We start from the raw sequence: 15,253 nt of genomic DNA, 5'->3' as shown, positions 1-15,253 counted from the left end.
CTTTAACAAAGGCAACCCTAAAAATTAAACCCTTTCTTGATGTTGTTTCAAATTTACATGAGCTAACACATTAGAAATTAGAATCCAGGGAAGTAACAATATAAACAGAGCAAATACTAGCAATAACTATTGGTCAATTAATGATTTTTGATCTGATTTGATTCTCTCGACCAAGCTTGGCAAGATAATTTACTCAATGCATATTTTATGTATAGTATGAGTGATTTTTTTATTAATTTACTTGCCAATGATAGAAAACAACTTTTTCTTTATAACACCTGCATTACAAATAAGCATTTCATTCATTATAAAAAAAATAACAACAGTGACCACTCTAAGACCATGACAAAATTTAACTATAATTAATAAAAGGATTAATAAAAGTTGCAATTTTTCACATCTATGGAGAAAAATTCATGCAGAATTCTTGGAGCCAATAATTCATGCATAATTCCCAGAATTCAAGGAATTCCTAGTAAGTAGCTGCCCTGAATAATCAATACACAATTTAAATCTCATTCTGATGCAACATTTGTAGTGTACAAAATTACATATAGCTACATAGAGTGCAACTTCTAACGTGGCATTTGTTTTAAACAACACAATACATACGATTTTTTGGTCTGTTTTATTAATAGGTAGAGGCATGCAAATTTAGTTTTTGACGAAAACACGAAATAACATGCTATAATGTTTATTTTTCATGTTTCTGAAAGGTGTGAGGTGCATTTTCCTACCCTCTTTTGTCACGAAATAATACGAAATGAACTGCAAAATGCGAAATATACTCTTAAACACGAAATTTACCGTTTATATACCGACGCAACACTTTCTGAAGTCTGAAGTATCCTGCAAGTTATGCAATTCACGGAAAATTGACTAATTCTGCTGTAAATATTTGAGAAGCAAAAATGGACCCCTTTGCACAGGAATAAAACTTAATACTCTGGTAACTACATAAATGTGCTATTAGAAGGGATAAGTTTACTTTGTGTAATAAGGGCAGTTTTTAAATCAAATTTAAAATTATATTCATAATTTTAAAACCAAAATGTCATCTTATATAGCACTTTTGATGTGATTATTCACCGCTATAACACCAAAATTTTATTTTATTTACCGCTTTTGAACCTGAAATCGACTTTGTTTTTGTACCAAAATTGTGCTTCTTTATTTACCAAAAATATGTGCCTCTATTAATAGGGTTTTCTGCCCCTTAAAAATACGGGATCTGCCCCTTAAAATTGGAGTACATCAGTTCCAGTGGCGTGGCGTGACTTTTTCAAAAGTGTTACTGGCCATCAGTTCAGCAATTATGCCTGCCTGCTAGATGTTATCATCTCCACCCCTAACCCCCAAACAAAACAAAAAAAAAAAACATGCCTTCAATCTAGATTTTGTAGTTTTCTTCATTTTTCTTTTTCAATCTGCTCAGTGATTTAGCCACAAACACTCGTAGAAAGAACTACCACTCATGAGACACGTCACCGCGAAAATCCGATGAATTGTGGTCAAGCCTTGTCAAATCTTCATCTCTGTTTCTTTGCGATTGGGGTGGAAAGGTGAAGAAGAACCACACATTTCTCTGGTCAGTTTGATGTTTGTGCGGCGAGCAGATCACAGAATTCCACTCCTCCAGCGACAGTCAGATTGTAAAAGACTGTATGTACTACTGTTGCCAACTTAGTTCTTTGGTTCAAGGTTTGTTCAAATCACAAATCGCACCAAGGAACTATTTTTTGTCTTTACCTAACCAGTTTTGGCTTTGTAGTCTAGTTCTAGTTATTTCAGAAAAGTAGTATCCCCATTTTAGGCAGGATTTAGCTCTTTTCTGTGAAACAAGTGTGGCCTGTACCGGAAGGCCTGACCGGTAACTGGGCCCTTTAATAACCCCGTAGCGCACTGTCTCACTCTTCCCTTGCATTGGCATCCTTGTTACCTCTTCAGGTTAGCGGAAACGGCCTCCCTCTTCGCTTTTGTCGGCAGCAGGAAAAATGTCCTCTGCAATATATACTCGACGGCAACACTGTCGGTTAATGTAGTTAACATTGTTGTTATTTTATTGAAACAACTTTTTAATTCTTCACATTTTGCTGTTACCTCTGATTAGTTCAAAATCAGAACCCTCCAATTTGTGTAATGTTTCTCATTTTATGTTGCTTTTCTACATCAACAAAACAATGAGGGTGAATGATGGATAGACGAAAGTGATGAAGAGGCACTCACATGGCAGGATTTGAACCTGAAACTATCAATATTCTCTGCACATCAATGACAACAAAATCTCCTTTCTTTTACTTGTAAACTGCATTTTATTCTTTATAATATTTAAATCGATATGTTCGAGAACAATAACACTATTCATTTGGTTTCTTTAAACTGAAAATTCAATGATAATTCAAGAAAGTTTCACTCAATTTTATATGGAAACAGAATAGCATTCCGATAAATGAACTGTTTAAACACAAACATCATGAATTATATTGTTAGGTTCTAATGAAAATAAGAATGGCCAGAAGAGATATCCCAAATATTTTATCACTTACCTGTTTCTCATTCTCATGAACTTCTGGGAAAAAATAGCTTTTCAAAATTTTATCACAAACTCGTGCATCTTTTCTAAAATCATCTAGTGTATTTAATTTGTAAACACACTGGTAACATATCTGTTTTGGTAAAGGTTCATCTTGTGATATCTGAAATAAGATAAGGAAAACAGATTACACAATTCTAGTGATATATTTTATAAGAAAAGTGCAAAAAAGCAAATTCCATGAAGGCAAAATAATGATTTTGGGTTATTCCATGTCAGACCAATTTCAGAAACGTTTCCAGGTCATAGCTTGCAATTGGATGAAATTTAGCTCAATGGTTCAACCATGTCTGTATGGTTTGCCTCAGAAATAGTTCCAGAGTTCTAGCCTGTGGAAGAATGTAAAGATGCACCACTTTAACGTACCAGTTAAAGTGACCCACATCTGATAAACATGCCATAAAAAATGTGTCAAATTATGCATGTTATTTGCACCCAAAGTTAGAAATGTATTCCACCCAGGAAGGTGGAATAATTTATTTCAAGTAAATTATATGTAGGCTCAAAAAAGAGAAAAAGAAAGAGAGAGAGAAAGAGAGAGAGAGAGACATATACATTATGTTGGCTCTGTATCTATGACTCAATTTGTGTTATATGCGACTGAAGATACAAAAAAATTGAGAATTTTCTGGAAAATGGGGGATTTTTAAATGGTCTACAAAAGAGACAAGATGAAAGTCAAGTTGTACACACTATATAATCAGACATTCTCCTGATGTGTGTTGAAATACCGACTTGTTATTACAAGGCACTAGTGTACAGTAAAGTTTTAACAACATGTATTGGATTAAGTGATCTGACCATTTTCTTAAACAACAAAATTGGACCTGAACTTCACAGAAAATTGCTAAAAATGAAGTAAAAATTATCACTTGCAGTTGTTTTAAAGTTTAGTTATGTGCACAGAGCTCCTGGGGACTCAGCAGGCTTGGAGATAAATTCACGATTTTTAATCATGCATGTGACCTGCCATCCTAACTAAGGTTTTGCAAAGATTTTTTTTTTCAAAGCACCCAGCCAGACAAATGTCAGGATGGTACCTTTAGTTCAGGTGTTGATAACTTTATCATTGGACAGCTAAATCCCACTTTGTTTATGAATAATCTTACTGGTCCTGTTCACCTCCGGCTTCACAACACTGGATGGTATGCCTCAAGTATTGCTTCTGGTTATAAGCAAAAATAGCACAGCAACCTATGGTTGCTTGCTGTCAGTTGTGCTTCTTGATCCAGGATCAGACACACTGTCAACACACACATTATGCATACTGCACCTGCTATAGTCTTGATATTTTCCATTCTTGCATTCAGCCATTCTACACATGTCTCCGGACGTCATCTTTGAAATGGCTGTGTAACAGTCACCAGTGATATGATTGATTTGGTGTTTTAAGTCCACTTTATGCACAGTAAGGCTAATCAGGACTGGACCTATGGTTTAAAGTGGAATCCGAACCACTATGTACCTCCACCGGGTATTGAACCCAGGACCCCTTGATTACAAGGCAACGATGCTACCACTGCACCATCGGGGAGGCCACCAGTGATATGTTCCTGTGCACAGGTGAATAACTGGAGTGGTGGTAGAATGTGCCCTTTAGAATGATGCTGTAAACTAGCTCTTGACGCCGAGTGTTTAATAGTACCACAAATACCACTACATACCTTCAGTAAAAAAAAAAAGTAGCTGGGATTTGGCTGGTAAAAGTCCCACATTGGAGGTATCGAGAATTCATTTTGTCCGTAGAATGGCAGCACTATACTGAATGACCACACAGAGGGGTAGAGTAATCTATCCATCAGTTTGTGCACAGCAGCTGTTTGCGTTAGTTGTGTTGACGAGTGTCCTGCAACTTGCAGAATGGAGACAAATATTGAGCAAAGAATTTGTTTCAAATTTTGTGTTGCCAACAGCAAGGACATGAGTTGCCAACAAGTCGTGTGCTCTCAATCGTTGAAAATGGTACAAAAGGCCTTTGGTGATTCGTGTCTAGAAAACACAAGCATATGCATGGTGCAAGGCTTTTAAAGAAGGCAGAGAAGTTGTTGCTGATTTGCCCTGTTCTGGTTAACCGACTGACGAAAACGTCTGAAAAATCAGGACAATGGTGTTTGAAAACCGGCATGTGAGAGAAGTGGCTCATGAGCTTGGCATATCACATGTGTCCGTTCACAACATTTTGGCCGATGTGTTAGGCATGAAATGCGTGACTTTTTCCGAAGGAGCTGAATTTCCTGCAAAAAGCACATCGCAGGGATGTTGCTGAAGACATGATTTTGCTAGCCTCTAGTGACTCAACCTTCATGAAACGCATTATAACTGGTGATGAGACATGGGTGTATGAGTATGACATGCAAACAGGTCAACAATCTTCGGACTGGCACTTCGAAAATGAACCAAAACCCAAAAAAACATGCCAAAGTCGCTCAAGCATTAAGGTCATTCTCATTGTTTTCTTTGATTATTGTGGTGTTGTGCACTCAGAATTCCTTCCAGTGGGACAAACTGTGAAGACTTTTATGTGACCGTTATGAGGCATCTGCATGAGAATGTTCGCCAGTTATGGAAAAACAATTCTAGGATTTTGCTCCATGATAATGTGTCGTCGCACACGTCAACTCTTGTTCGTCAACACATGTCCTTGCCCAAGCCCCATATCTCCAGATATGGCTCCGTGTGATTTTTATTTCTTTCCGCGACTGAAGTTACCACTTCGAGGAAGGCATTTTGAATCAATTGAATCCATTAAAATTAAATTCACAGAAGGAACTCAGGGAGATACCGTCTTTCTGCGCTTGAAAACTGTTTTGAAGACTGAGTTAAGCGTTGGCATATGTGTGTTGCATGTGATACGGCCTATTTTGAATGGTGACAAAATAAATGTTGATGATTATCCACGTATTTTGGGTTTTATTCACAAATTCCGGGTACTTTTTGTACGTAGTAGTATATCTTTACTTTGGCTTATTGCAAAATAATTCCATTCTGTTTCAATCAGAAAATCATGGCAATGTGTATATATATGATTTTCAATTTCTCTTTTACTGTTTTTGTATTCGCTTACTGCACCATCACTGAAGTATTTGTCATATTCAGGGGAGGGGAGAATTCTAGGACCACGATAAAATTCAAGTGTAATTCCTGGTTTTCAAAGTGAACTTTGTAAACACTCAAGACTACAAGCAATTGTTTACACTAATTCAATCTTACGTATTACCGCCTCGCCCCCCCCCCCCCTACACACACACAAATAAATAATAAAGGCTCTGTGTGATTCCAACATATCCAAAAATTCCAATTCAATCTAATTTAAGGCGTGGAGTTTACATTTGCCATTTCACATACTCAAACTCAAAATACATCTACAAAGACGTCACAAATGTTGCGGACTTTTATAAAGTTTTCTTTTTAGCAGGACTTATCTCAGGTGGGAAGGTATCAACTCAGGCCAAACAACGGCACTGATTGGCCTGTTGGGTGAGAATGAGCCAAAGCAAGGACATTATAAACTCTTTCCTGCTCCCCCCAAAATAGGAAATACTTAGGCTGGGGAGTTGAATGAACTAACTGATCTCTAACTACACACTGGTATACTAATCTACAAAAAATTGTTAATTGTATGAGAATTTTAAACTCAAATTTGCCTAATAAACTTCAAGGTATGTTGCAAAAATCTTATGTCTGTCAGATTGACTGTTCTGCAAAGGACACTAACAAAGTAAATGGATTTTTCCTTCCTTGATAAAAATAAAATCTAGACTGTGAAAAAAATTGCCTCGGGGCATTTATGAAACTTTTCCACATTGCAGGTTCGCCTGATACAGCAAGCTACAAAACTACACATTGTTCAATTTAAAACAGGACCCATCATAGAAACAGCACATGAGTAAATGTAAATATACATATATATAAATATACACAACTGTCAATGACATCCCTGCAGTTCAATGCATTTGTCCACACATTTCACCATGTTCCTGGAAACTCTATGGAGCATCCTGTGGTTGATACTATGGTTGGTATTAGTGATGTTCATCTTCAGCTCATCCAAGATGTATGCATTGTTTTTGTACACAGTTTGTTTCAAGTGTACCCACAAAAAGTAGTCTGGACTGCTAAGACCTGGAAATGTTGCTGGCCATCGTCCTTTAGATATGATTCTGTCGCCAAACAATTCCTTCAGCATTGTCATGGATGAATTTGCTACAGGACAGGTCTCACTATATCTAGCAGTGGCATTCATCCTCTTGAACTGCCTAATAACATCTTGGTAGGTCTCAGCACCCACGGTTGATCCAAAGAATAGGAGTCCAATATTATTCATCCTGGTGAGATAGCATAGCACACCAGATGCTATTTTTAATAGGAGGGGACTCTGTACAGAGATGCAGGTTTTCAGTGCTCTGTGTATGGTGTTTTGGCTACAGAATATACAGAGGTGAAACTATGTCTTCTCTGTGAAAAACACTTGATCTAATGTGAAAATGTCCAGGAATGAAGTACTTAAAACCATTGCAACTCATGTTCAAATGCAGCTTCTCACAACTGACTCATCACAGCATCTGCATCCGAGGAATTCATGCCCTTCCTTCCCCACCAAGCTCTTTCTCAATGGAACCACCACACAGTAATTGGGTTACCACTAAAAAATAAATATGGGCCCAACTATGTACTTGTCAATGTACAGTCCTGTTTCAAATTGAACGAACTGCATAAACATCCATAGTAACTCTTAACCTGATATCAGGAGCAACGCATATTAACTTTTCACTTGTGTAGTGTCACAGATGACCCATCACTACTTAGTGTAATAATTTGATAGATTACAATTACAGCTCATTCACCTTTCATGCAATATACGATTAAGGTGGGTCGAAAAAATTGATTTTTCGAGTATCGAATTCTAATAGTGCTCAAAAGTTGCGTATTTGTATGCTAATCAATGGAAAAATATTCAGTTCGCCCAAAGGGCCTAAAGTTAGGAAAAAAATTAAAAAAACCACTAAAGTTTACCTTTACGCTCAAAATATACAGGTAACGTTTTTTTGGCTTTTAATAGCATCCAAGTACTTCATTTTTGATGTGTGATAATAGAAAAAATATTTTTAAAAAACAGACGCTTCATTTTGAGTTCACGCATTAGGACTAAAATTTTCGAACTTTCATGAAAAATCGGGGTTTTACCACTTTACAAACATACGCAGTATTTTACTAAATGTAATAAATGAGATAACCATTGTGTGTTGTTTGCAATCCAAAATCACAATTAAGCTTGCTTAATTGCTAGTGGGGAGGGAGCAGTGCCAGTGCACTCCTGTCTGTCATCTGTCAGTTGCTACTCAGCGTGACACGTGAGAACATCTCGTTGCATCGCTATTTCTATAAATAGTTTTACAGTGTAGTAACAAATCAAGCAACAGTGCAGTGACACATTTTTCCTACATTTCAGTGTTTTTCTTGTGAAGAATGTGAGATGGCGACTCAGAAAAAGGTGTTGATGACAAGACAGACTAAAGAACTAAGCGGAACAAACCTACCGACATATGAGGACGTGCTACTAAGTTGCTTTGAAGAAAGCTATAAAATTTCAATCTCATCGGATTCAAAGAAAAAAGTAGCATTTTCAAAAATAGCCGATAGTGTTGCTACTCAAATAGAGATAATATATTGTAAAGTCTCCATTCCAGTGGTGACTCATACTCGGGTTGTGCAAATGATAAAAGCCTACCATGATGCATATTATAATTTAAGAAAATCGTGCAACAGAGACCAGGAAAAAGAGAGTTTAAGAAAAAAATAGAGGAACTCGTGGCTGAAGCGAAATCAAAGCTATTTGATATTGCAGCGTGAAAGTGTGCTATCACATATTCTTGTGTATGTGGGAAAAAGGCAAGTGCTTGTGACTGCCCTATAGTTGTAGAATGTAATTGTGAAAAAGACAAAAAGATCTCATCCATTGAGAGAAAGTTTATATACAATCAGGGAACAACCAGGATTGCCCGCATTGACGGTCTAGATAAACAAGAAACATAGAAACTTATGAAAAGAAAGGAGAGAAGACAACTACAATTATTGCGAGAAACTGTTGCAGTTGACAATGACACTTGTGACATGGAAACAACTCGAAAATCTTAGCACGAAAGAAGAAGCAAGATTGATTTGTCTTCAGTTTTTCTACATCTAAAATGAGGTTGAAATTAGTCTACTGCTTTAGTTAGTGATAGTTTTGATGTTTCTGATAGAACTACAGCTGCTGTCGCTTCCAGTGTTTTGCATGATCTTGGAATGATTTCTGAAAAAGATTACGTTGCTAGTGATCGATAAAAGCAAGATAAGAAGAGAAAAACAGAAGACACGACAGGCTATAGGACAAGATATGCCTCACTCCATAGTAACAAAGAGAATATACTTTGATGGTAGAAAAGATAATACTATCTTTAACAAAAAAAATAGGAGCTAAAATATACCCAGAGTAAGGAAAGAGGAGCACATTAGCGTGATTTGTGAGGCTGGTGGGCAATATGTCGGTCATGTCACACCAGCGAGTGGAACCGATAGTAAAATAGCCAAATGCATCGTCAAGTGCCTGGAAGATAATGATATTGACATTAATGAACTGGAAGCGATTGGTTGTGATGGCACAGCAACAAACACAGGGTGGAAAAATGGTGTAATCCACAACATAGAGGTTAAAATTCAGCATCTATTGAAGTGGTTCATTTGCTTACTTCACTTCAACGAGCTACCATTCAGACATTTATTTGAATACTTGGACGGAGAGATGATGGGACCCGCGTCATTCTCTGGGAAAATCGGTCAAAAAAACTGCCTGATTGTGAGAAATTACCTGTTATAAATTTTGAAGCAATTGAATTAGATGAAATCAATGTAAATAAAACTGATCTTAGTAAGGACCAACAGTACCTTCTGGATATTGTCAGAGCAATCCAAACAGGACAATGTGCTCCAGATCTGGCTGTAAGAGATCCTGGACTTCTCAGTCACTCCCGACGGCTGACATGTGCAAACTGGGTCTTATGGTTGGTTGTTCTTTTCCCGAACAAGTCCTACAAACGAACTCAAGATGATTGTTAGTGAAGACATATGCTCATGTCTGGTTCGACATTAAGAGATATCAGTCAGTGAAATATGTCCTAAACATATCTGTAAGGTTGTTCAAGCAACGAGACATTTGCCAGATGACATTAAAAGAATCATCGATCCTGTGATTCAGAAAAATGCATTCTTCTGTCACCCAGAGAACATGTTGTTAACCAAAGGCAAGAACTCAAAATCCGAAGGGGAAGTCTGTTAGAACTTTTACGACTCCCTCAATAAATTTGGATGTCACAGACTACATGAGCTAATAGATTGGACAAAATGTAAGCTGTTGCCCCCTCCAATGATGGAATATTTGACAACAGAGACCATTTCCTCAGTTCTGCAAGATAAAACTCTGCCTGAATTTGATTTTTTAAATTTACCATGCCATACCCAAGCTGTTGAAAGATGCGTCAAACTTGTCACAGAGTCTGAAGGAAAAGTGAGCTGACAAGAAAACAGAGATAGCTACATTAGAGCAACTTTTCTCTCAAGATCCAAAATGCCAAAATTTGATCAAAAATCTGAATTTACGACAACGTCCTTGACTAAATGTAATTTAACACACCCTACTTGGTTGGATGGTTGGGCACGGTGTGGGTGGAACTCGAATTGCAGCCACCTCCTCATGGTAAGTTCTGGATCATTTCATAAAAAAATTGTGAAATGGGCGAAGAGCTGCAAAATGAAGTACTCTTATCAAAATAGAATGTATAAAATCACTCACATTATACTGCAGGCCTTAGAAAGAGCGTTTCGCAGGCTAACAGCAGACATCGCTCGCACACTATTGCCGATACTCTCGTGCTGTCTTCTCCTCAGCCGAACAAACAGGCCGATGTAGCAAGAGGCAGAGGTCACACACCCTTCCAAAAGGGTGCAGCGAGCTAGCTGTGGCAACCGGGCTCGTTCATTCGCGGACCTGATTGGTTCTCGCATACACACCCCCATATTGTCGTCTGCTGCAAGCCCGCGAAGTGATCTTTTTAAGGCCTCATGGAGTATAACGAATTATTAAGAAAGATGGCTTTTATAATTTAAAATACCACAGTGTGTCTGTTTGTAAAACGGTAAAAAAAACAATTTATCACCTAAATTCTAAACTTTTAGGCCTTTTGCACGAACTTAAAATGTAGCTTCAGCAAGTATTAATTACCACAGAAATGATTATTTGAAATGTAGCTTGCACAAGGAGCCGTTCTTGTTTCTGGTCAACTCGGACACAAGTTTTTACGGATTTTTACATGAGGCTCAAAAGGGATTTGGGTAAAACTATCAAAGCCGGGAAATGTCTGTAACTTGTTTATTCTGTAATTGTTGACATTCGTACTTACCTATTCTGCATTGCGAAAGATTGTTTAACAAGGGATTTAGCTTTTTTTTTAACGAAATTAGTATCTACTGTCGCCATATCGAGTAATTATTGTTTGTTTTTCTCCCGCTCACTGAACATGCAAAATGGCGGGCAAATCTTGACTAGCATTGTGTTTCAAATGGCAAAGCAGTGTTTCAACCTTCATCCAAAAACCATTCACGCATAGCCCCAAAAACCATTCGGGATAGTATGACCATCCACGAATAGACCCAAAAACCATTCTGGATCGTATAACCATCCACGAATAGCCCCATAAACCATCCACGAATAGCCCCATAAACCATTCACGATAGCCCCACACACCATCATGGTAAGGTTGGTACTACTTTACTATACCAGAGACACCTATTAATGATTTATTTCACAATTTTTTACATTGCTAACGAACTAGTCTGCATTGTGGAACATTTCTTTAGGTGAAATAATGAATTTCTAACGAAAACAATGTATGTTTCTTACAATAACGAGTACTTACTGTTGTTCTTTATTTCCCACAAACCTTCCACGGGCAGACCCAAAAACCATAGACGTTAGCCCAAAAATTCACGATAGCCCCACGAACCATCATGGGGACGAGGTATGCCTACTAGGTTAGGTTAGGCCTGTTAGGTTAGGTTCCATTAGCACTCCTTTCGTTTAATTTAGCATATACGGACAATACGAGAGCGTATTGTGCTCTCATGCAGAAAGCAAATGGCAGCAGCAGCAATAGCACGTCGGAAATAGATTTTCGAAGAAAACCACATGCATTCGCATTAAAATGGATCAAAACTACATTCCCGAACATCAACAACGCTACAGAAAATGATTTGCGTAAGTACTGTCTCCTGTAAATTTGAAGAAATCCGTCTCCGGTATAGTAAAGTGTTACCGTAAGGTTAGGTTAGGTTGCTCTAGGTTGGGCAATATCGTGAAAGGTATAATTTATCAATACAGGGAATTTCTCCAATTTGTTTGAAATTTCGGATACTTACTAATTTGGGTCTCCTAATCACGAATCTGCACTTAAAATTTGGCGCTCACTTATAGAAATTCCTGAATTATGGCTAGCCCCACGGACCATTGGCGCTAGCCCCACGAACCATTGGCGCGTGGTTAGGTTAGGTTAGGAAACAGTTAAAAAATGTTATGGGTGTAGTAATATCAGGAATATATATATTTCGTTCTTTACGTATTCGAAGTATTCGAAACGGAAAATCTTGCAATAAATAATGAGCAATTGTGCATTGTCGGTTGCGATGACTGACCCTCTTATTTTGCAAGTTTGACATGTGAGCGCCAAATTTTAACTTCAGATTCGTGATTAGGAGCCCTAATTTAGTGAGTATGCCAAATTTCAAACGAAATGGAGAAATTCCCGGTATTGTAAAATCGCTCCTAGTGAAAAAACTGTGTGTTTGGAAACACTTACCGCGGATTACGTCATCAGATGCTCGCAACATTCAGTTCAAGTACATGGATGGAACGGCAAGCAACAGCTTTCGTGCATCGGACGGACATTATTATAGAAAAATACATGATTTAGCGGGCAAATACATTGAAAAATGCGAGAAAACACTTCTACGACCTTCCGAAATTACACAGAAACTCAATTCCTTAAGTACTTTCTCCTGTAAATTTGAAATCCATTTCCCGGCTATGACATTTTTACCGGGATTTGTGCTTGAGACCAGATATTACATGATCAGGTGTTGAATCAATAAACATTCGCAACCGTTGCCACAACAGCTGTTAAGCACTGTGTTTTTGAAGTCCACTTTATGCACAGTAAGGCTACTCGGGACTGAACCTACAGTTTAAAGTGTGCCTCTACCGGTTTCAGGGAACAGAGAAGATAATTTGAAATAAAAGGAAACAAGTACAAATAAATATATTAAGGGTCTACTTACCTGAATTGAAAGGCATGTCCTGATTTTACGTTCGAAATTCTTTCCATCATTTTCGTCACCATACAAGAAAACCCTAAATCCTTCTGTTGATAAACAAAGGCGACAAGAATTGCTGTATTTTGATGTCATCTTGCAAATGTTGAATTAGAATATGTGAAAATGTATATAACAAACTTGATATATCTACTTTAAAAGTTTACATTGTTATTCCTGTAACAGCAATTTTATACACATCTAAAACATTCACATTTGATGAAATGCTGTTGAACGTCACCATGTAAATAGACATACTACTACGCCATGGTTGCAGGGGGTCTCGCTTATTGCACAACACTTGAGCAATCTTGTGTTCTGACGTCACGGGAGAATAATTTTTAATTTTAGACTAGATGCCTACGTTGTCAGGTTAGGCTAGCTAGAATTAGTCCTCTTAGCCCAAATAATAATTTTCCATTGTATTTACGCTAATGGAACCTAACCTAACAGGCCTAACTTAACCTCCTACGCATTCCTTATCAAACGTCAGAACATAAGGTAGCTGTTGTGCGGAGAGGAAGACCCACAGATACCACAATTAGTCCTATATCAACCAGCGCTTAAAACATATAAAAATCTCATATATTTTATGATAATTAGGTTCTACTCGATTATATTAATGTTAAACATTTGGCAGGGACGTCGTTAGGGGGGGCCTGGGGGGGCTTTGGCCCCGGCAGTTGTAACTCTGGCCCCCGCAAACAAAATTTTGATCGATTAAAAATTATCCTAAATTAATACTACATATTCTTTTCTGGTAAATTTGTAGCAGAGTTGGAAACACTGTTCCGAAGAAAATCTTCGGAAGCAAATGTAGGACAGCAAAATTCCACCCTTTCCTTGCTTACCAGATTATAACCAAGGTCATAAAATCTGCCTGCTTAGAGGTTATTACTAGGGAACGGAACTTTATGTGCTAAAAAACTCAGAAATATTTATTTTTTATGTGTCATAAATGTTGAAAATATGTTATAAAAACAGGAAAATATGTGACAAAAATAAAAACATTTGGTAACAAAAACAAACTATAACATGCATTTTAAACACCTGAAATTAGTTTCTAAATGATTACCTCTTAGCGAGCTATTTTTTGGAAGAGTTGCAGTGGATCACCATAGTTCTTTCCAAATTCTCCATTGTAAATCTGTGACGATTATCTCTAAAAAGCATCTTATATTGTGAGAAAGATGGCTCCACGTCACAAGAAACAATTCTTGCATATTTGAAGCACGAAATGTCACTAACGCTGAAGTTTTCCAAAGCTTCCTCTTCCTCTACTTCACCTCCTTCCAAAACACATGCAATTTGGCACAATGTTTGAAAACCTTGGTTTTTCCCCAAAAATTCTGTACATTTAGACATTTAGATCCAGTGAGTTCTTTCAGTTTCGTTTCTACTATACGGACTTCACCAATGGAAGCTGCCAAAGTGTTCGCGGACGATTCAAGCTTTCATATGGAATTAGAGAGAATGGACAGGTTTGTTGAGATGTATGCCAATTCGACTTTTAAGGAGGGCTCCATCAACAGTTCTTGCAGAATTCTTCTTTGTCGAGATCATTTACAACAGATACAAATTTTTTCAAAGTTCTGGGCATAACATCTGCATCGCGTAACTACAGGTGTAGGGGGAAGGGGAACCTCAGGACATTTTTGTTTAAAAATGTCTATTCTTCTAGGCGACTTGATAAAAACTTTCTTCCCATTTGAAACCAGTTTATCGACATTGGGATAAAGAGCTCTTATCTTTTCACATATTCTATGCAACGCATGCGCCACACATGTAACGTGCACCATTTTGGGGTAGCTAACGGCAAGACCACTGCATGTAAGCTGCAACATCTGTCAAGAGAAGAACATTGTCAAATTTTATGTCTTCTGGCCACAATAGCTGCATTGCTTCATTAAAAAGCCTTGCTATCGTTACGTGTAGCCAGCCCCAGCTACTTACAGCTATTTTCTCCGGATAGGATCGTAGGCGAGGTGCCAGAAGTCTGCCAGCGAGCGTTTTCAAAGACAAAACAAACCTAGCACTCTCGATATGAAAGAGGTGCGGAGAATAAACATTTTTCCTTGGAGGATTTCGAGGTAGATGAAGTCAACGAGCGATTTTATGTATTTAAAATGAAAATTCGCAAAATATGTATTTACATACGGAAAACTGGAAAATATGTGTTTTTATGTAAAATAAAATTTGCTGTGTTGACATATAAGGCTATGATAAGAATTTTGGCAAAAATGAGGGTCTCTATCTTATCGC

At 37.6% G+C, this 15,253-nt stretch overlaps 1 protein-coding gene across 2 annotated transcripts in view; it reads right to left on the bottom strand.

The window, feature by feature from the left end:
* LOC145978888 (uncharacterized) overlaps positions 1-13,262 on the bottom strand; it is a 49,994-nt gene extending 36,732 nt beyond the window's left edge. For both annotated transcript variants that reach the window (XM_083111821.1, XM_083111830.1), the window contains exons 1-2: positions 12,959-13,262; positions 2,547-2,696 (exon numbers count right to left, since the gene is read on the bottom strand). In XM_083111821.1, the coding sequence (XP_082967947.1) occupies positions 2,547-2,696; positions 12,959-13,087 (279 nt within the window). In that variant the 5' untranslated portion in view covers positions 13,088-13,262. The remainder of the gene's footprint in view (positions 1-2,546; positions 2,697-12,958) is intronic.
* Between the last annotated feature and the right edge of the window lie 1,991 nt (positions 13,263-15,253).

This window comes from Lepisma saccharinum, chromosome 1 (assembly GCF_977018435.1).
Source record: "Lepisma saccharinum chromosome 1, izLepSacc3.1, whole genome shotgun sequence".
Classification (NCBI taxonomy): Eukaryota; Metazoa; Arthropoda; class Insecta; order Zygentoma; family Lepismatidae; genus Lepisma; species Lepisma saccharinum.
This window is presented reverse-complemented; position numbering and strand designations above follow the sequence as displayed.